At 49.8% G+C, this 20,646-nt stretch overlaps 1 protein-coding gene across 4 annotated transcripts in view; it reads right to left on the bottom strand.

The window, feature by feature from the left end:
- Gad1 (glutamate decarboxylase 1) overlaps positions 1-20,369 on the bottom strand; it is a 41,856-nt gene extending 21,487 nt beyond the window's left edge. Inside the window, exons 1-6 of one of the 4 annotated variants that reach the window (XM_074071075.1) lie at positions 20,226-20,369; positions 16,597-16,754; positions 15,032-15,176; positions 11,619-11,681; positions 5,964-6,122; positions 4,449-4,691 (exon numbers count right to left, since the gene is read on the bottom strand). In XM_074071075.1, the coding sequence (XP_073927176.1) occupies positions 4,449-4,691; positions 5,964-6,122; positions 11,619-11,681; positions 15,032-15,113 (547 nt within the window). In that variant the 5' untranslated portion in view covers positions 15,114-15,176; positions 16,597-16,754; positions 20,226-20,369. Of the gene's footprint in view, positions 1-4,448; positions 4,692-5,963; positions 6,123-11,610; positions 11,682-15,031; positions 15,177-15,784; positions 15,918-16,596; positions 16,901-20,225 lie in introns of those variants that run through there. The other 3 variants (XM_020179886.2, XM_074071076.1, XM_074071078.1) reach the window with 3 other exon arrangements.
- Positions 20,370-20,646: the final 277 nt, after the last annotated feature.

The raw sequence follows: 20,646 nt of genomic DNA, 5'->3' as shown, positions 1-20,646 counted from the left end.
ACCATGAAACTAGTCATGTTTCCTTTTTTATTCATTGACTTCCAGATAAACTCCTCTGTCACAATAATTTTTTAAACAAAAAAAGAATGTGGTGTTACTAATTTTTCATATCTGTTTCAACTTTTAATTCAATGTCCCAAGGATTTTAATCCCTGGATCAAGATTTGCTGATAGAGAAGAGACTGCAGGCCTCAGGGAAGTTTCCTAGCTCTATGAACCAAAACAAGCTTAGGGAAGTATCAGCTCTGACAATGATGCTGAGGCCATCCCCATCCCATCACTCTCTGGGTCTCTGTGACAGATGTGACATCAAGCATCAGTGTGTTTTGCCCGTCTAGAGTCAGGTGCCTATTACAGTAGCTGAGCTGAGCTGATAAATGGCCAAGCTGACCTAGCACCTCCTCAGTGAAATGGGCAGTGCCAGTCCTTATTCATTCACTGAGCTGGTGGAGCAAGAATTGTTACTGTTGTGCAAGTTGAAAGCCTTCTGTAACCCAAGGGATACTTTAACTGGCTTTGTCCTCAGCAAAGTCAGAACTGTTGCCAAGTTCTTACCAAGTTGGCATTCACCAAAAAACTCAACTTCACATCAGCTGGCTTGGCTCTGCTGTCACAAAGAAGTCAACACAATAGATTATCTGGGGATGTGTGACAGAGAACTGGTGTTAGAAAGATTTGCTGACTACTATGTTTCCAGTGGAAATTGCCTTTGTCTCTGAAATAACTGTCAGAGAGCTACTGTTTGAATGTTTCTTCTCTAGCTCCCCTCCCTGGGAATCTATTGTTCTCTAGATGTGAGGGGTTTTCATTCAGAATATCTGGACTGTGGTTTCTTATATCAGAAGACACCAATTCCTTCATATTGACCCCTCCAAAAATAATACTGATTTCTAGAAAAAAACTGAAAGAATCATAAGCAGTAAACATAATGTACATATGCCCCAGATTCCGGATATTCATGTAGACAAGGCTAAGTAGCTTAAATTATTCCATTTTACTCTACTTTGCTCAGTACCAACAGAATCTACGTGCTCTCCTATAACATAAATAATTTTATTGATATCCATTAAAATATACATGCAGTACCCATTTGAAAACTTTAGAAAACAAATCTTTCATCTTGAGATAGGATTTGAATCATTAATGCAATCCTACTTAATTTGATAATGAATCAAAACCACATTATGCAGAGACAAAAGACGGACAATGACAGACATTGGTACAAGGTGAAACACTATCTCTTTGTCCATTAAAATGTAAGGCACAAACTTTTTGGCATATGGCTACAACTTCTACCCCTAAAATCTTCCATCAGAATTTCTCATGACAACCTAGTTTAGATTCCAGTACCATTTTCTTTTTCTTTCTTTTCTTCTTTGAGACAGGGTCCTGTTATGTAGCTCAGGCTGGCCTAGAATTCACAATATAGCCCAGACTGATCTCAAACTTGTGATCCTCCTGCCTCAGTCTCCCAAATGCTGTGTGCCACCATACCTACCACTAGTTTCCAACTTCAACTCTATGTATTCAATGAACAGAACAGATGATAGACAGGACATTGGGCAGTGCATGGCCTAATGTCAAGTAGGGGGTCAGGGGAGAAATAAAATTATTTTTTAAGTAAAGTTTTTCAACAAATAAGTTGCAAGAAAAAAAGAGATGGAAAAGGACATCTATTAAGTAGAAGACATATCAACCAACTGCAATATGAGGACTTATTTGCATCCTGATTCAAATAAAATAAAACATTTATGACATTCATGAGACAATTGTGAAATTGAACACTGAATATTTCATCATATTAAGGGATGTAAATTTTGGTTTTTTTCAGATAGAACAATGATGTCATGGTTATTTTTTTAAGTTCTTGAAGATAAAGAACTCAAGATGGATGGGTACAGTAACATTAGGTTGGAATTTCCTTCCACGTAATAGAGAGGAGAGGAAGTGTGTGGACGTACAGGTGAAATAAAGTTGGCAGGAGTTGATAATAGTTAGAGCTGGTTGTTGGGTACATGGGGTTCATTATAGGATTCTAATTTTGCGTAAGTTTAAAATTTTTCCTTAATAATAAGTTAGAAAATGATCAAGAAAGGAAGCCCAGTGTGTCTACTAAGTCATCCACATAGCTGCTGTGACTGGAGGCTGACAAAGATCTCTGTTTGTCTGTGGCAGTCTGCACACGCTGGTTCCTTTTGTGGAGAATCTTTTGTTAGGTTGTAGAAAAGCCTCCAAATGCCATCATCATCCCTTTACACACTGTGTCCTCATCAGTATATCTTCACTATTAAAATCCAGTTCACTATTTTGGCTGAATACTCATTCACTAATACCTCCTTTAAAAAACATTCCACTGTGAGTAGCAACCTGCAGGGTTTACCCCACTGCTCCTGTGTTTACATTCAAATCATAGATCAGCATCCAGGAGCTGCATTTTGATGTGGCAGCAATAGTTTATACTTTAACCAGGGCTAACACCCTGAGGTGTGGCAGGAAGTTTCACAGTGCCTGGTCACAGACTAAGATTCTAAGTGGATTCATACTTACCAATGCCATGCTTTCCTGACCATGATATTCTTCAGTTTTGATTTGATATGAGATACTATTATGACAAAGTCACTTGTTTTTCTTTAAGGGACAACACCACTCTGGGATTCAATGATAAAAATATGTGGTCCTCAACTCTCTGAGAAATCATGTGTGTAGAACAAAGTGACAAAATGCAAAACATTGGACCAAAAAAACCAAGCTGAAACATATGTGGGGAATTTGGACTTTTAAAAAAATTCAGTCAAATAACATGACTTCAGGAATAGGTTAGCCATTAGACCAATGTGAGATCTACCTAAATTGATGAGTGCTTTTCTTTCATGATCAAACAACAGAGACCTTGCACATATAATTGAGTCTGGTCCATACAGCAGTTATTTCGTGAAGTTACATTTATTCCATTGGTATTGGCAGACCAAAAGGCTCTCTGGGATTCCTTATTTTAAAAAACTTCTTTGGCCAGTCTCATTAATTCATTATAACTTTTTTTTTGACATCTAATAGCCTTACTCAGCTTTATCCCAACTTGCCTCCCCAGTCCTGGTCTTAAATCTATCTTCTAATGACTCAGAAGAATGAGAGGTAAAATAAAGGACAAGGAGAGAGGAAAAAGTAAAAAGAACAAGGGCCTGCCTGCTGGTCATGGTCTTGTGGCTTCCCTTCTTGATGGCAACTGTGCCAAGGACTGCCAGTTCCTGAATATCTGTGTGTCTCAGATCTTAGCAAAGGCAGGGCATGGAAGAAAGGGTTATAGGAAGAAGAATCTACTGCTTGACTTCTGTGCTAAGAAACAGCTTAGACACAGGTCCAAAAAGTCCTTGAACTTGAGGCAGTTGGAAAGTAACCACTTGTGCCAGGATTGTTGATTAGAGATGACTCCTGTTAACATGAAAAGGAGGCAAGAGAACAACCTTGAAGTGTCCTAGTTGGAAATAGGATTTGGTGATTCAGAGTGTCTAAACTCCAGAGACTGGAACAGAATGTGAAGGGAGTGTGTATGTTGTGTGTGTGTGTGTGTCTAGTGTGGGGGGAGAGACAGAGACAGAGAGAGATAGAGAGAGAGAGAGAGAGAGAGAGAGAGAGAGAGAGAGAACATGTTGGGTGTTTTGCTATATATACACTTTAAAGTGAATGACTTTTGACTTCTGGTGGGGAAAAATGTAGTGTTAGGTCACTGAGGAACAGAGAGAAAGAGACTAAGAAAAGATACCAGACCTTTTGGCCTAGCCAATGAGAACAGGTTTTGTGTTGAATTATATTCCTCAAAAAGGTAAGTTCAAGTCCTATGTAATCCCTTGCTCCTGTGAGTGTGATCTTAGCTGGAAATAGGGTCTTTGCGGATTATGGTGAGGTCATGCTGGATTAGAGTGGGCCATAACCCAAAGACTGGTATAGTTTTGAGAAGAGACTATCTGGATAAATATACACAGGCAGAAGGCCACGTGAAGATGAAGACAAGAGCTGGAAGTGATGCAGTGACAAGCCAAAGAAAGCCAAGGAAAATTCCCATAACTTCCAGAGGCTGGAAGAGGCAAGGATGGATCGTCTCCGAGAGCCTGCAAAGACAGCATGACCCTGCCAACACTTTGATTTTGAACTTCTAGCTTCCAGAACTCTATTGCTTAAAGTCACTCAGTTTCTGGTAATTTGTAATGACAGTCCTAGGAGATTAATTCAGAAAGGGAAGAAAGGGAAGAAAACGGACCTAATTCTTCCCAGTGTCAGTGAAGGCAAGCGTAGGTAGGAATTATAAGGATGAAATAGGCAAGAACATGGGGGTGGGAAAGCACGTCGGGAATAAGCCATTCTTCCCCTTTAGGTTCTGAATTGTTCTTGGGGTCAGGGAGCACTCTGGTACCTTCCCTCCCCAGGGCTGTCCACCTGACTGTTGCCCTTACCTGTTCGAACTCCATATTTCAATGTGTCTCTGCAGTCAACCAGGATCTGCTCCAGGGACTCAGGGTGGTCAGACAGCTCCAAGTTAAAGCCCTCCATGCCTTCCAGCAACTGGTGTGGGTGGTGAAAGTCCAGCACCTTGGTGCTGCGATCGAATGTCTTACGGACATAGTTGAGGAGTATGTCCACTACTTCCAGTAGGAACTGCACAGTTTGCTCCTCCCCATTCTTTGCTGGAAGCAGATCTGAAGGGAGAAAGCCAAAGAGTGGTTATTATTTGCTTCACACCTGGGTTTTCTGGGTCCAGGGATTCCTAATGTCAGCCAAGATATTCTGACAGGCTTAATTGCATTCCAAGATATCTATCTGTACTGAGAATTGGACTTTCAGAAGAGTGCATTTGTGCACATACACAGACATTTGCACACACTTTCTAGGGAGGGGGTCACAGACTTTCTGATAGTCGGGCCACTACATTTGTCCATTTGCTGAATGGGCACCTGTAAGGAATGCAATGGAAGGTTCTTCTGTTGGGCTTCCAGGTACCAGGTGTTCCTATACAGGTAGCTTAGTGTTAATGATCTGCTTGATTTGTTGATGGCAGAGGGTAAGGCTTCTGTGGATAGAGGCTGAAGTCCCTCCCGAAGAGAGGTGTCCTTCATGGCATCCTCAGACAGTAAACTCAAACTGGAGGAGGGGGGTTGAGAAGGTAAAAGGGGACCCCCAGCTCTCTCTTGACCTCATCCTTTGGGATCTGGACTTTGAGATGTATGGAGGTGACTTTGGGCTATAGGCTCTGCAAGGAGAGTCACATGACACTGGGGTTAGCCAGGAAGGAGAGCTGTGGAGGACCCCAGCTGAGACTGTCAGTCATAGCTCAAGCATGGGTTGTCTGGCTATGCATGGTGCTCCATATCTATTCCCTGGACCATCTGTGAGGTTTTAGTGAAGTGGTGTTCAATGGTCTGCTCTGCCTTTTGTGGGCCCCTGTGGAGTAAGGAGGAAGCACTGTTAGGTCTAACTTTGAGCTGCTCAGGAGAGGCTGGTAAAGTGCCTACTGAGACTAGCATTGTGGGGGCAGCAGAAGTGAGAGAAATATCTCAAGAGGAAAACGACATCCATAGTCCTTGTTATGAGGATGGGCACAGCCATAAAGATTCCTTCTTTTTAGGAGGGAGTGAAGGCAATCTTGGAGGGTAGATGTTGTTGGGAATCATTGGATTTTCTTACATTTAAGATTCCTTTAGATTCTGAGATTCTGTTAATCCATGTTTATCCTGGCAAGTGTCTTTAGAATTGACAGATTTATGGACTACCTTCATCTACCTTCTGAAACAGTAGATATCAGGGCGGTAGGGAGTCTGTCATATCCCAATGTCAGAAACGCAGTTTCATGAGCATTCACTGAGAGTAGTGACATTTCTTAGTAAAAGAAAATAAAATTTTGGAAAAAACCAGGACACTCAAATAAGGAATCAACTGGCTAGCACCAGGGCTGGGAGCTGGGGAGGGACCACCTCGGGCAAACAGGTTGGAGAAGTCTGTCTCTGTGCGTCGGAACCGGGCCTCCCGGTCACTGTTTTCACAGGAAAGCAGGTTCTTGGAGGACTGCCTCTCCTTGAAGGCGCTCGCGAGGCGGCTCTTCTCTTCCAGGCTGTTGGTCCTTTGCAAAAAGCCTAGGGCACAAGAAGCTGGGTCAGAGAGGCTGGGAATTAGCCAGCCAACAAGGCTGCTGGACCAGGTCAACTCCGAGCAAGGCTCTTGCTTCTGCTGAGAGGGGAAGCAGAGTGACTCTCTGTATTTTGTATGTCACGACTCTGACCCTGCTCATGTTTAGGCAGGGAGGGCAGTGACAAGTGTCATCAGTGACACAGACCCAGTCATGCAAAAGAGAAAAATAGTAAGTGAGGCCCATTCTCCTCGCTGAACGTGACGGTGAACTCAGAATTAAGTCAACTGGACAGCTTCCACTCCAGTAATCAGCCCCAGGATCAGGTTTGGAAGGATGGGAGCCAATCATAGAGGATGCTGCCAACAGTAGGTTTATGGGCTGTGCAACCTAAGGAGGAGAGGAAAGGACAGCAGAAGGAGGAGGAGGGGTGAGGATGGCAGAGGGAGGAGGGTGAGAACAGCAGGGGGAGGAGGGTGAAGGGAGAAGGATGAGGACAGCAGAGGGAAGACAGTGAAAGGAGGAGGATGAAGGGAGGAGGGTGAGGACAGCAGAAGGAGGAGGGGGAAGAGAGGAGAGTGAGGATGGCAGAGGGAGGATGGTGAGGGCCTGGGGATTAGGAAAGATGCTGTCCTCTGACACTATGTGACCCTCACAGGTTGAACATGATAATGATTTTTCTGACCCAAACCCACAATACAACTTTTCCTGTATCACCTCTTTGCTCCCCTCAGCCACAACAAAGCTATTGGATAAAAAGACAAAAAGACTTAAATCTTATGGTTCTTGGCATTTCATTCTGTAAGTCCTTATTGAGCACCTGTTGTAGAAAAGCAGTTTGTTATGCATTTAGGATGGGGACAGATGAAAATAAGTGAGATCCCCTTCCCTTAGGAGCTCACAGTCTGATAAATGGTGACCACTGTTGTAACGAAGATAGAAGTCAGCCAAGAACACTCCATTGACAAATCCTCAGCTCAGGATGAGATCCACAGCACCTCACCTCATCTCGTCCCCCCACAGGGAGGAGAAATCTCTCCACTGGAGGTGAGAAGTGCAAACAATATCCACAGAAACAGGGAAGCAGGGTTGAGTCAAAGGGCTGGAGAATATGTCAACTTGGAGGAGCATCTCCATCCCCTCTGGGCTTCTGGCCTGCCACCCTGCTTTTTCCTTAGTGTCTCCTGCTCCAAGGCAGCCTCAGTCTAGCCCTAAAGGAAGCACACTGAAAAGAGGAAGAAAATGCAAAGCTTCTTGGTGACCCCAAACCTGTCTTTATAGACATTAAGATCCTAGGGGAATCACAGCTGTCACAAGACAGGCTTAGAGGGAAGTCCCAGGAGGTACAAAGAAAAGCAAGTTAATCTGGGAATTCAGCTCTGCTTCCCTGGACGGCAATTCAATGGTGATGGATGGCAGAGGAATGCAGGGAAAAGGCTGTGGTGATTAGAATCCTCCCACACACAGTAGCCAGGGGCTGTTTTTGGAGGGAAGAAAAGCAAGGCAGAAACACCAGGCACTTCACTATTCCCAGCACCTTTTAAACTTATCACTAAAGCCCCAAAGGATACCAGAAGGAGGGAGGTACACTATAAATGGGTATAAAGATGGGAGTTGTATCCTTTCCCTCTTTTCTACTTTCTTCTCCAAATCCCCCGTGTCTAGAATCAGGTGCTAGTGCTCCTTTGCCAGAGGGATGTAGGATCATCTGATTCCCAAACCCCGATGCTGTTCCTCTTGTCCCAGAATAGTGGTTATGGAATTTGCCAGGCTGGAGAGACCAAATCTATGTGGTCCATTGGGGTGTGAGATGCTGCCCAACTGTCTCCGGCCTGTGTGCTGAGTTCTGACCCACTCCTGGAAAAGTCTGAAGTCTCTCACCTTGAACACCTTTAGAAACCAGCTACAGGGAGGAAGGACTGAGTTTAGGCTTTGGATATTGTCTGTGAAAGTTTATACACAGGCTCACCCAGAGATGTCCTGATGGGGTCAAGAGTTGACAATGACAAAACTATACACCTGCATGGTATTCCTGGACCGCACTTCCTCTGATGCACTAAGAATCACAATTTTCTCTAGATTCTGTGATCATCTTATGAACATCTTATGAACTGACATAATAATTTGAGTTAAAAACCATTAATATGCTAATGTAAGCTTTTAAGGTAGATTGTCATTTATTTCACTTTGTTTAGGAAGCTGCTGTTTTTTTTAAATATTGGGATCTTTAAAGAAAACAAATGGTCCAGACCTCTCTTTGTTCAGGGAAGCCTTGGAAAGAATTTCCTCTTTTTCCAAAGCTTCAAGGATGATGACAGTGAGGTGGAGGATAATGTTAAGGTGGGTGCTTTGACAATGGCCCTTGCTAGAAAGGGGTTCTGGGAGCAAGGGTCCCTGAAACTGTACTCTTCCCTGCTCTGTACCCCAGTTGCGAGGACCTAGTACCATCCTGTGGGTAACTGGTCACAGAGCTCGACATTCTGAGGATAAAGAGGGAAGATGAGGAAAGCAAAACTGCAGTTGTGTTTGGTCATAGCTGGCCAGCCAGGACTCCACCTTGTGGTGGCTGGGGTGGGGGTGTCCTTCTACCCATTCTTTACTCCTGCTCCCCAACTCAAAGACAAGGGGGGAGACCAGTGAGCTGTGTGGAACCAGAGAGCTCAGGCTCTAGCTAACAGCACCCTGACAAATCTACTCTTTTTTTTTTCAGAAGAAACCAGAAGTATAAAATACTGTATACAGAATACTAAGGTATTCTCTATTTTTAAAAGTTGGCACAACACACACACACACACACACACACACACACACACACACACATGATGTGGACTGAATAAAATGGCTCTGGGGCTGTAACTGGTAGCACGTTTGGGACCTCTGCATAGATGCTGATGGAAACACTGGGGAGTTAGCAGAGCCCAGGGCTCCTTGGGACCCATTCTATGTAGGTCACGCCACCATGCCTGCAGCCACTCTCCAGCTCTTGGCAAAATCCTGGATTTCTTCTGTCTGGTTACTTTCCCAGGGGTGCTCCCTCCAAACTAAGGACACCATCAGTGGCACTAAGGACCTCCTTGCAGTTTCATTCCTCCGTCCAAGGGGAGGGAGGGTAGGACAGTGGGTGAGGGTTGAATCTTGGCAAAGTGCTGAAGATGCTATGAGCAGGGGTCACCCACAGCAATGGATTTGAAGGTGTAAAGAGGACCATTAGTCTTTCTGCTGTCTTAAGGTGAAAGGTCAAACCAACCTAGATGGTGTCAAGAAAGCAGCCTTCTGGTATGTGATGGTCTGGGATGAAGAGAGTGTGCTGGGGAGGGCGCTGTGGATTCAAGGCCAAACTAAAGAGTGTACTCTGCTTCACTGGATTAAAATGGAAAGCCAGAGTTGGCGCAAAGTATGGAAAATGAATCCTCATGGTGTTTTGTTTTCTTTTACAATCAAACCTAATGGGAGACTTTCTAATTTGTGGCCCCAAAGGCACAGGATTTTAGTAGAAGGTAATTTTCCCTGATCAGGCCACTCTGTCCTCTTCTCCTTTTCTGTCACTCAGGTTGTAACTTCATACTCTAAGGATGGTAACCCCCCCAAATGCCCATGGGCTCTCCCTTCTGGCACTGGCTGGCAAAGGAGGACAGAAAGTTGATGACAATTTAGGGCCCCCCCCCCAAGACCCAGCAAACCTTAACTCTGTCTTGCCCCTGCACTCCCTGAGCTGGGGCAGGCAACATGTCCCTAAGTCTTTACCCTTTCAGGACCTCAGGTATGTCCCCAGAAGGGGCACTTAGACTATTCTTTCTGGGGACCCAGGGGTCCTGTAGCAGGAGCAGCAGAGGGCAATAGCAGGAGGCAGGATGGGGTGGATGAGGGTTGTCCCTGCACGTCCCCCTCCTGCGAAGGCAAATGACAGTAGGGCAGGCAGCAGTCACTCAGAGCCTGTCCCTACTCAGTAGTCCTCGGCCTCGGAGGATGCCCAAACTCGCTCAGTTCTGCTTGCCCGGCTCGAGACAATGATGGCTGCAGAAGGCGAGCGCCGCGGCCGCCAAAGGGACCTGGCTCGGGAAATGGGCCATTAAGCCGGGAATGGCGGCTGGGTGGGAGTGGGAAGGGGTTATTAATAGAACAAAGCTCCGGGCTGCCGGCTGCCCCAGTGCAGAGACGCCATTCTGGCTTCGCCCACCAGCCTGGGGAGTGGGCCAGACCCTCCCACCCCAGGCCGCTCCGCGGGCTTTTCTTGGAAAATGGCTAGCTAAGTCTAGGAGTTGAGCAACCCTTTCTCGCCATAAATGCCAAGTGCCAGAATCGGGGGACAGCTCCAGAAATGCAGGCAGGACGGGGCGCGTGTCACTGCCCTTGGCCCCGGGCCGGGGGAGGCTAGGAGCATCCGGCCCGAGAGCACCCGCTAGGCGACCTGCTCCCGGAGCCCCGCGCCTGCTCGACCGCTATCTCCGCGCGCAGCAGCTGACGGATGGCTCTTTAATAAGCCCCTCGTTAATCTTCCCCCGCCTCTCCTCCTCCTGCCCGAGGACATCCGTATTTTCTGGCCCGATAAGGCTAGAGAATTTTAGACGGTGAAATGTAGCAAGGAAAGCAAGTCCTCATTGTTCAGCCGGAGCCACTCAACTGTGTCCCTTCGAACAAATCTCCCTTTTTCCCTTAAAAAAAAAAATTACATCCCTTGGGCGTTTTCATTTCAGACCCTCGCGTCTCCCGAGAGCAGTTTTTTCCTCTCCCGCTCTCGGATCTATTTTCCTTCCCCGCTGGCAAATCGTGCCAGATAAACCCTGTCCTTCCATCCCCTGTGGCCAACTGTCCCTTGTCCTTTTCGTTCCTTGCTTTCAGAGATAACGCCCGGCAAATCCTCTGCCCTGTGCTACACGCACTTCCCCAAGGCAGGCCACCAAGGACTGCAAGAAGTCCTTTCCCTTAGCCTTCAAGGCCCCGAGGAACGACATCTGAATCCATTATGACATCTCGAGCTGGGGAAGCCACTTTCAAGACACCCAGGCTTGGGGCAACGGTCGAGGGTGAGGGTGGGCGATCATGAAGCGGAAGGGGGCATGTTAGCCACCGCCTTAGATAGATACTGCGCCTTTGCCCTGCACTTCAAGAAAGCTAGGTCAGTTGGCATTTTCTACGCGACCTTTGAGCCCCGCGGGCTGAGCGCACGGGTACTTGCGGCCCCAGCGGTGCGTTAGGCGAGCGGGGCTGCCGCGTGGGGGCGCTGTGTCCCCGCTTCCGCGCGCTCACTGGGCGCCGGGCGTTCTTTCTGGGAGGTCATGGGGAGCAAAGACTCTAATGGAAAAAGCCGCTTCCTGTACCCCCACCCTGTCTGGTCAGGGGAGCGCGGAGGAGAGACAAGGCCTCGAAGGGAACGTCCTTGCTGTGATAACATTTGGAAAACCAAACCCAAGAACCAGGATCTCCCTCCGTGTGCGGCCCGCTCTCCCAAACCCACAAGGCCCGCGCGCCCCGCCCTCTGTCCCCAGCGGGTCCTTTCACTTACCGCAGATCTTCAGCCCCAGTTTTCTGGTACATCCATGGGCCACGCCGCACCAAGTGTCATATGCTAGGAAGAGAGACAGCAAGAAAAGGTGTGATTAGGAAGGCACGGACCCAGAGGGCGAGAAACTGGGAAGAGGGTAAAGGTTTCCGCAGGCACAAGGGAAGTGGTCTTCATTTCTCCCCATTAGAAACTTTTCTGAGAGGAGTAAGGAGCCAGATTTGTGGGCCCACAGGCCCAGCCAGGCCCTCATCACCGTCCTTCCCGCTCCTGACTTCAGAGACAGAGCGGGGGTTCTAAAAGACGGGGCTCCCAGCACCCCGCCGGGCCCGCTCTGGGGGGGGGGCGGAGGCTGACCCACGCGCAAAGGGCCAGCCCTCCACGCCTGAGATGCCCAGCACGCACCCAGGCCGGGTCCCCTGACTCGCCCGCAGACTCGAAGGGCGACCACAGCAGCACAGAAAGGGAACACAGAGGCATCTGGGACTGAAACGTCTCATAATTTCTTGGCGGGTCTCCAGCCGAGTGGCAGCTTAAAATAAACTGGCATGAAATGGGGTCGCGGAAGAGTTCAGGAATTAATTGGGTGAAAAACAGTATTTGACTAGATGATCGGGCTCGCATGGCTGCTCTTCAGTCAGACTGGGGAGTTGGGAAGACAATGGCGTGCCTCCTGTCCTTAAAAACCAGCCCCCTCTTCTCAACCTGCCCCTCATTAACCCTTCCCTTGGACGTGTCGGCGTGGAGCAGGCGAAGGCGGGTGGAATCAGGCACCTTTCCTCTGGGTCTGAATCTCAGACCGCGGGGCGGCCGTATTTTCCATCTTTCTAGGCCTCCTCAAACTCCTCTGGGTCTGCCTGCCTTAGGGGTTAATTTTCAGTAAGGAGCACCTAGAGCGGCCCTGTGCCTGACTCCTGCGTGCAGGCTACTGTGATGAGCCCAGCATGAAATCCTCTTCCAATCCCTCAAAGCAAGGCGCCTCCAGTCACTCCCACCCCCCACCCCACCCCGCTCCGTCCCGCGCCTCCAGCCGCGCGCGAGTGTTGACTGTGATAAGCAGAGTGACATCCATTAAACCCCAGGCACAACAGAGCCCCAGCGGGAGAAGAAACGGCCTGACGTCGGCAAGACAGCGTGTCACAGATGGAGTTCCACTGACAGGAAATCCGTACGAAAGCAAAACCCTAATAATAATACCTGGTGCGCGAAGAGCTATTTCCACCCGGTAATGTGATTTCATTTTAAACAACACCTCATCTAATCCACGAAACAACCCTACGAAACACGCAGGAGGAGAGTAGATCTAAGGCTCCTTTGACAAAAACATTTCGGCTCAGAGAAGTTAAGCGGGTTTTCCAATGTCACTCAGCGGGTGATTGGAGTTCACCCAATCACACACATTGCACTGGCCTTTCAGAATTGAGGGTTCTGGCGAAAGAAAGGAAAAGAGAGGGAGGAGCGTGAGAGCCCCTTTGATGTAGCAGAGTTCAAGGAAGACCTAGTCTTCGAGCGCAAGGAGGACTCTGAGCAGGACCCAGGGGTTGCTAGAGCGAGAGGGAGGAGAGTCAGGTTGTACAGGCGCTGCAAGGACACCTCCAGGAGACCTTGAAAGGGCAAAGAAGTGGAATCAGCAGGCTGGGCAAGGGTGTGTCTGCAGGGGAGGGTGAAAATGGACAGAGCATTGTTTGTGCGCGCTCAGCCTGGGGCGCTGACACCGCAGCTGGACTGTTGAGGACCGGTATCCCTGGGACAGGGCTGCTTGCTCTTCTGTGTGTGTGTGTGTGTGTGCGCGCGCGCGCGCGCGTGTGTGTAGTCCTCGGGTCTCTTGTCTCCACCTTGGTGGCTTCCAGGCGCGATAGGCTAAGTGTGGACTAGGCATTTGCACACCACCGCGGTCAGCCGGGAAGATGGGGCATCTAGAGTTGAAAGATGGGGATGCTGGTGGGTGAGTGCAACTGTTGCCCAACACCGCAGGCAAACAGGAAAGACGCACACCCCTAAATAAAATGGTGGCGGTGGGGAGATGAGGTTGGAAAAGAAATCTATCAAGGCCAAAGCAATAGACAAAAGGCACGCAGGCCTCGAGTTCCTCCCGGCCTGCTCTCTCCGCCTCTACCGTCGGAGCCTGGCTCACGTGCCACCTGGACTGGCAGCTGTCCGAGTCCTTCTTTGTTGGTGGGTAATTGTAGCTCACCTGGGTGGCGGGAAAAGGGAGCTGCAAAAGGATCTGGAATGTGGCCCAGGGACTTAGAAAGGCCGCCTGCCGGCCCGGCAGCTAAAGCTAAAGGATTGGAGAAGAGGCTTTCCCGAATAATACCTCCCACTTGCGCTGATGAGGGCAATTATGTTCTCAAGCTTATAGAAAGTGCCCTAAAAACTCAGAACAAGCCCTCCTTCTAACCACACTGTCCTCCTCAAGTTTCTCCTGAAGAGAAATTCTGAGGCTTTACTGTCTCGAGCTGATAGATGGGTGGGGTGGGCGGAGGAGACACTTCACCCCAAGATGGAAAAGGGAAAAACAAATCCTTCATCCCCAGGCCTCTACCTAGAGGTATAACGTCAGTCCGAATTAAAGACAGATTCTGCAAATGGTAGAGGAGCGGATGGAGTAGCATAAATTCCCCAACCCCCTTTATCTGGTCTCTCTCTGGCTTGTCACCTGCTGACAGTTCTCTTGCTGGGGAGAAAGGAGGAGTGATTTCTCCTCTCGCCCTGACAAACCTTTTTGCCTCCTCCTAGTTCCTCTTGCCACTCAAGGTGATTCCCGATCCCCCCTCCCGCCCTTTTGGTCTCTGAGATGTAATTAATTGTATGAAATGTCGAGGCTCAGTCTGAAACAGTTTTGTGCACCTTTCCCGCCCCTGGCTTCGCTCTCACCCGTCAATAGCTCGAGGCAAATTTGGAGCAATTAGGTACCCTGAGTTTTCAAAAAGCTGCTATTAACGTCGAAATTTCCGCTGATTATAGACTTTGAGCACAGCGCAGGGGGAAAAAGGGAGGAGGATGTCAGATCTTAGCTCAACGAAAGCCAGAGACAGAAAATTCTATTCCTGCTGGGACTCCCGGCTCCCCACATCAGCCCTTACTCTGACCCCTGTGTCCCACTCGGCAAAGAAACCACCACAACACAACAAAAACAGTGCTCTCGGCGAGCGCCCCTACCCTACCGCTCAGCCCCCAACGATCACCGCCGCTCAGCCCCGGCATGCTCCTCGCTCTTTGGTGCCCTGGGAGTAACCTGACGTCCCTGACAGTCAAATGACCTCTAGCAGAAACCTGGGTTAGGGCCCCATTTGTTTCCCAGCCTCCATCATCTGTGCGCTCAGGTTTCCCTTTCTGACAGCGCAGTTTCCAGACGTCCCAGCGCCCCCATCTTCCCCGCAGTCCATTCGATAGGAAACTGGGACAGGACCTACTTGTGGGGCGCAGATTGGTGGTATTGGGATCTGCTCCAGCGTTCGAGGAGGTTGCGGACGAAGAAGGAGTCGAAGAAGCCATCACCTCAGTTGTCCGGGGGTCTCTACTGTTTGGAGTCTTCGGCGGGTCGGGGGCAGGAACAGGCTGCAAAGAGAAGCGGGAGCTGTGCGGGGAGGGCTTCCGAAGTCCTGCGCACCGGAGGCGACTAAGCGGCCAGGCGCTGAAGCTCCCCTTGAAGTGTCGTTGCGGAAAGGAGAAGGGAGAAGGAGGGCAGCGAGCTGGCTGGGTCGGGGTGCACGGTTAGTGTGGGGGCGGGGGGAGCGGGGAGACGTGCGAGCAAGCTCAGGCAACGTAACCCTAGGCTGCTCCCCAGTCTGGAGGTGCAGCGGGACTACATGAGTGAAGCTCTGAGACAAGGGGGGGCCCAAGGCCAGTACAGGACGCGGGGGGGTATGCAGGGGATTGGGCTAGGAGCACAAGGAAGCACTCAGTGCGCGATTTTCCAGCCAAGCCACGACAAGCCCTATTGGGTTCCCAGCAGCCGGCGTGCGGGCAGGCGGGGGGAGGGCGCGCGGGGCGGGCACGTCTGGCTTGGCGTCTGGTTCTGTTGTTGTGTCTGGCTAATTCCCTGGAAAGAAGGAGGCTAACTGCTCCGGGAACCGGGCACTCTGGTGAGACAAGGTGAGCTGAAAGAAAGATTTGTATCTTTTCATTTTTCCCAGACTTGACCCCAGTAAGAACTAGAGAGTCACCTTGCATTCCAGACATCCAGAAAGCAGGGGTCAGAATCTCACTCGTTTGCCTCTTGTCCCACTCGGTTTTAAGCCATCTCAAGCCTAGGCGAGGCTGCGTCCCAGTTTCGGTGTTTCTCCTCTACCTAGCCCTATACCCCCCACCCCGACTTCGCGGTACAAAACCGGACAGGGCGGGGGAGGTTAGAAAGGAGAACGTCACTGTGGAGACGAACTTGCGCCCAAAGCGCAAAAGGCGGCGGACAAAGATTCGTGCGCGGCGCCCCTGCTTGGCGCTGGAGCGATGGCGTCCACAGGCTCTGGTGACCGAGTGAGTGAGGGCAAATCTGGCTGGATCTAAGACCCCGCAGAGAATAGCCCAGCAGTCACGGCCTGCGCTTCCCCTATTCCGCCCCACACCTAGCCCAGCGCGTACTCTCAATGCCACGCGGACGGCCGTGGAACACCGCCTTTGGGGAAGTAACAGGTTATCGCACCTTCGGCTGCTGCTACCCAGGCGCCTTTTGGAGCCTGGCGCTGGAAGCCTGGAAGCACAAGGGAAAATCGCTCTAGCCTCACTTCAAGGCGAACCCCAGCCTCTGTGCGTCCTCGGGACAGGAAACGGCGGACTAGGAGGGGCAGGGTGCAGAGCGCAGGGGTCCCTGCGCATGGTACCCTCGGAGAGCTTGGACTGGGGCTGGCGGGAAACGCTCGGCTCCGGAAGTGGGCGGCAGGCGCTGGGGTAGAGGGTGAGCAGAAGCCGTGGGTGGAGAGGACCTGGTTGAACAGCGAGCCTGGGTGCTGGAAGTCCCGGCGGTCGAGCGTTTACCCACCTCGGCTCGGCGACTGCGAGCTTGACACTCCCGCTGCTCCTCTGCGTAGCGTTCAGCGATCCGCTCTACTCTGGCTAGGCTCTGCCACAGGCGTAAATGCCCGGCGTCACCTCTAGCTGCTTCCTAGCTTGCGCTATCCCTGTCCGGCACGAGAGAGCCTGGAGGAGGAGAGAGAGATCCGGAGAGGCTGCTGCTAGGCTTCGGGGGAGGCGGGGGCGGAGTGGGGAGGCGGGGACCCGCTCCGCGGGGGAATCACGAGGCCGCTGCTCGCGGGGGCAGCTTGTCCGCTGAGCGGCGGGGCTCCTTTGCAGGTGCCTGGCCGCCTCTGGAGCTTTATAGGGCGATTATAAATCCAGCTCACGGTTTTGCGCCCAGGGGAGGGGAGGAAGGTCCTATGAGTAATCCAGAACGTACTCAGCACGGTCTATTTTTTGAAATAGTCAGGGTGTCGGTGAGAGGAGGGAAAAGACAATTCCTACGAAGCATCTGCCTCGCTGAGCGGTTCTTCTTTCTTCCCTCCTTCTCTTCCCTCTCCCATATCTTAGGGATACTACTAGAGTAGTGGCATTACCTCAATCTCTTTCCCAATGATTTCCCCAGATCTACGACCCTGCAGCGCTTCCTTGGGCGAAATTGCTCTGGGTGGTGCCTTCACTGCCTCCCTTTAGAGCCAGAATTGCTGTAAAGGCACAGGCGGCAGAGGGGGGGGACCACTCAGTCCAGGGACCAGACTGCCTTCTCATTCCACTTTCCTCATCCAGATCGAGGCATCCCCAAATTACCTCATCTTGGCATAGCTACCTGTGTCACCAGAGAAAAATGGTCCCCATTTCCCATTCTGTATGCCCTACCCTGATGATGGGAAAAGAAGTCCTGATTGATCATGTTTGAAGGTTAATAACACGCACGAGTGCCGCCGCTCTACACGCTTGGGGAACCCTAGCACGGAGGTGGCCTGGGAGGAGTGTGCCGGACCTCATTCCCCTGGCCCACTCCCCTCACTCCTTTTCGATTACATGCTCCCATTGCAATATTTAAGCACATTAATGAACTGCTGCCTTGGGTAAAGTCCCTCATCATGAAAAGGGGGTTGGCGGAACAATTCCCACCAGAGGGCGCCAAGCGCCCAGAGACCAAGAGTCGCTGTGCTCCGGGGGTTTCTGCGCGCCGTAGCCAACACCTGGAGCTGCTTGGCCCGGCTCTCTAACTCGCTTGCCTCTTTTTTATGCCTTCCCTCAGCCACTCTCTTCTCTAGTTTGTGCTCTCTTCTTTCCTCTGTTTCCTTTTTCTTTGGGGAAAAACAAAGTTGATCTTTGTGCGTGTTTGGGTGACACCATGTACTCGCTTTACTCGTTTTCACAGTGATTTTTTTTTTTCTTTCAGCTGCGATGCAGCAGGCAGGGGTTTATTTATGCTCACGTCTGGGGCCCTCGCTGCTTTATACGAAGCTTGTCCCTTGTGAATATCTTACCAATTTTCACACGACACAGTGAAAACACCAAAAAATCTTATAAATCATTGAAAATTCCGTAAGGGAGATGGAAGATCCCGCCCTGGGAAGATAGAGTCCGCTCACCAAGAGGGAGGTACAGTGAAGCTTTAAATAACAGCGTTGCTTTGGATACTAAAGCAAATACTGTCGCCTTCTGTCTACCTTACAATAAACACCCGGACACTTTGTAAGGACACAAAAGCATCCTGAACGGCGGGGTGCACCGTGACCGTAGCTCCAGGTGCCGGGGCTCTGGGTTTCGCATGGTGTATATGGGAGTGCCTGTTTCGCATAGGAAATGTCCCTCCAAATGGCGCATTCGATAGCTTCTCCAAACTGCTTGAAATGCGCGGTTTACAGAGATGAACTTGGATTTCATCCCCGCCCCCTCCCTCTGGCCTTCCCTAAAAAGAGAATGTCCTACCAATCAAGGAGCTGGGTGCCAGTGGTTAATCATTCAAGACTCACCCGCAAAGAGACAGGAGTGAGGAGACAACAAATCTCGGTGTCCCTAGATATCCACAGTCGCACCTAGATGCCCACTCGCCCTGCGTCTCCACGACCTTCACTCAGGACCCAAGACTCTCTTTTGCAAAGATGCATTTACTTCACCTGTGGCACTAGATTGAGAAATTTCTAACCACTTCCTTCTTTGACTGCAGAACCCAAAAGTCTCACCCCTAAGGCTTCAGCCAAGAAAATTCTAGTTGGATAAAAAGAATCTTCTACAAGCATGGAACAGCTTTGAGGATACCTTTCTTTTTCTCCTTTATGGTGGGGAGGGAAGGAATGAAGGCTCCTGTTTGTCCTTAATTTTAAGATGTTTAAATATTAGTAATTAATTAAATGGATATTTATTAATGACCAACTGTGTTCCAGCCACTGCTGTCTCTGCTTTAGATTGCATTACCGTTGCACTCATAGAGTTGACATTCCAGTGAGCCAGGGCGAGAAGTAGACGTGGGAACTCATGACTTTGATTTAATTTCCAGTTATCTCCCATCCCAACTCAGCCTCTTGGGCTTAGCAGGGATGGTAAGGAATCAAAGGCCTGGATATCCACCCAGGTCCAGTACATCAGTTTTGAGGCAGGACACAGATTTCAGCACCAAGGACAGTCACCGCGTGGCCCCACTCGCCTGCTTTTGGTCTGCATCACCACTGGTATAGGGCCAGCCTTCTGGGCTCGCCCCCACCTTCCTCCCTCTTGACAGTAATTGCTGTTTATTTTGCCTCGTTGGGAGATGGTGTGTTTTGCCCACCCCCCTCCTCTCCTCGTAAGAATTTGGACTGAGGATAGCTGGTTGTCACTTGGCTTTTCAGAACCAATATTTGGAACCTTACATTTTTACCTGTGGTTTTCACTCTTTTTATCTTAATACTTTCAGGGGAGGATGCTTAGGATAATGGGGGTGGAAAAAAGATATCCTCTCCAAGGACTCGAACCGGTGGTGAGGGGTGGCTCGGAAGGGAGTGGTGTCCGCCCAGCTGTTTCGTTTGCATTACATCTAAGGTTTAGCGCTTTGAAGAAATGGCAAAGCAACGCCTACAGGCAAAGAAGTGGGCGAATATGCTGCTGTCCTTCCGGTCTCTCTCCGGGGCGTTGGGGAGCCTGCGGCCCGGCTACTTTGCCCTGTCTGCCAAGGACAACATTACCTTAGGTCGTGGCTGGGACTTGGGAACACAGTCCTTCGCCCACAATGCCCTTTGCTGGGAGGTTTAGAGATTCCAAACGCATTTGGGGCCAAGGCTTTCCGAGAAAGAAAAAAGTGGATGGGTGGGAGGAGCGTAGGGCGTATAAAGGGTGCCCCAACCCGGTTCCGGGGAGATTTTTGGCGGTACTGGTGTTTGAATTTAGGGCTTTGCGCTTGCTGGGCAGACGCGCTACAGCTTGAGCCATGCCTCCAGATAGAGGTTTATTTATTTTTTAAAATTAAAAAAAATTTTTCTGAGTAAAATATTGTGTGACAAGGTAAGTAGATAAGAAACGTCATTTTTTTTTTGACGCACTTAGCATTTTTAACTTCCAGACAAGGTAATTTAGAGCCACGTGTTGGTTCATCCCGGCTGGCTCTGGAAGGTCTATTTTAAGTATCTAATTTATGAGCAAAAGAGGAAAAAAATACGCAGTGCTTACCGCTTAAACGTCTGTCTCCCGAGGCGAAGCCTGGGGAGGGAGCGTCGTTTAACCTTACATTCGGCTTTTCTTAAGTCAGAGTTCAGATCCACGTGCTGTGCTTGTGCACGCTAAAGATAGCTCCCCAATCAGTCTGGACTTTCAACGGAGGACAGCAGTTACCTTCACACCCTTCTCCCCACAGAGCACCTAACGGTCGCTGCTGGCAGGCAGGGAAGGGTTAAAGGGGGGTGAAGGAGGCAGAATTCTTGCCAGAACGCTGGAGAGGACTCCGGAAACAATCACTTCTTGTACCGAAGAGAGCTGGATTCAGATAATTGTCAAATGCCCCTTCCCCTTTGATGTTCAGAGGCTGTGAACCTTCTAGCAAAAAAGAATCAATCAAGGACGACTGGGGGATTTGTATTTGGGCGAATCTTTC

Source organism: Castor canadensis, chromosome 4 (assembly GCF_047511655.1).
Source record: "Castor canadensis chromosome 4, mCasCan1.hap1v2, whole genome shotgun sequence".
Taxonomy (NCBI): domain Eukaryota; kingdom Metazoa; phylum Chordata; class Mammalia; order Rodentia; family Castoridae; genus Castor; species Castor canadensis.
Note: the sequence above shows the minus strand (reverse complement) of the source record. Positions and strands in the feature narration are given on the sequence as shown.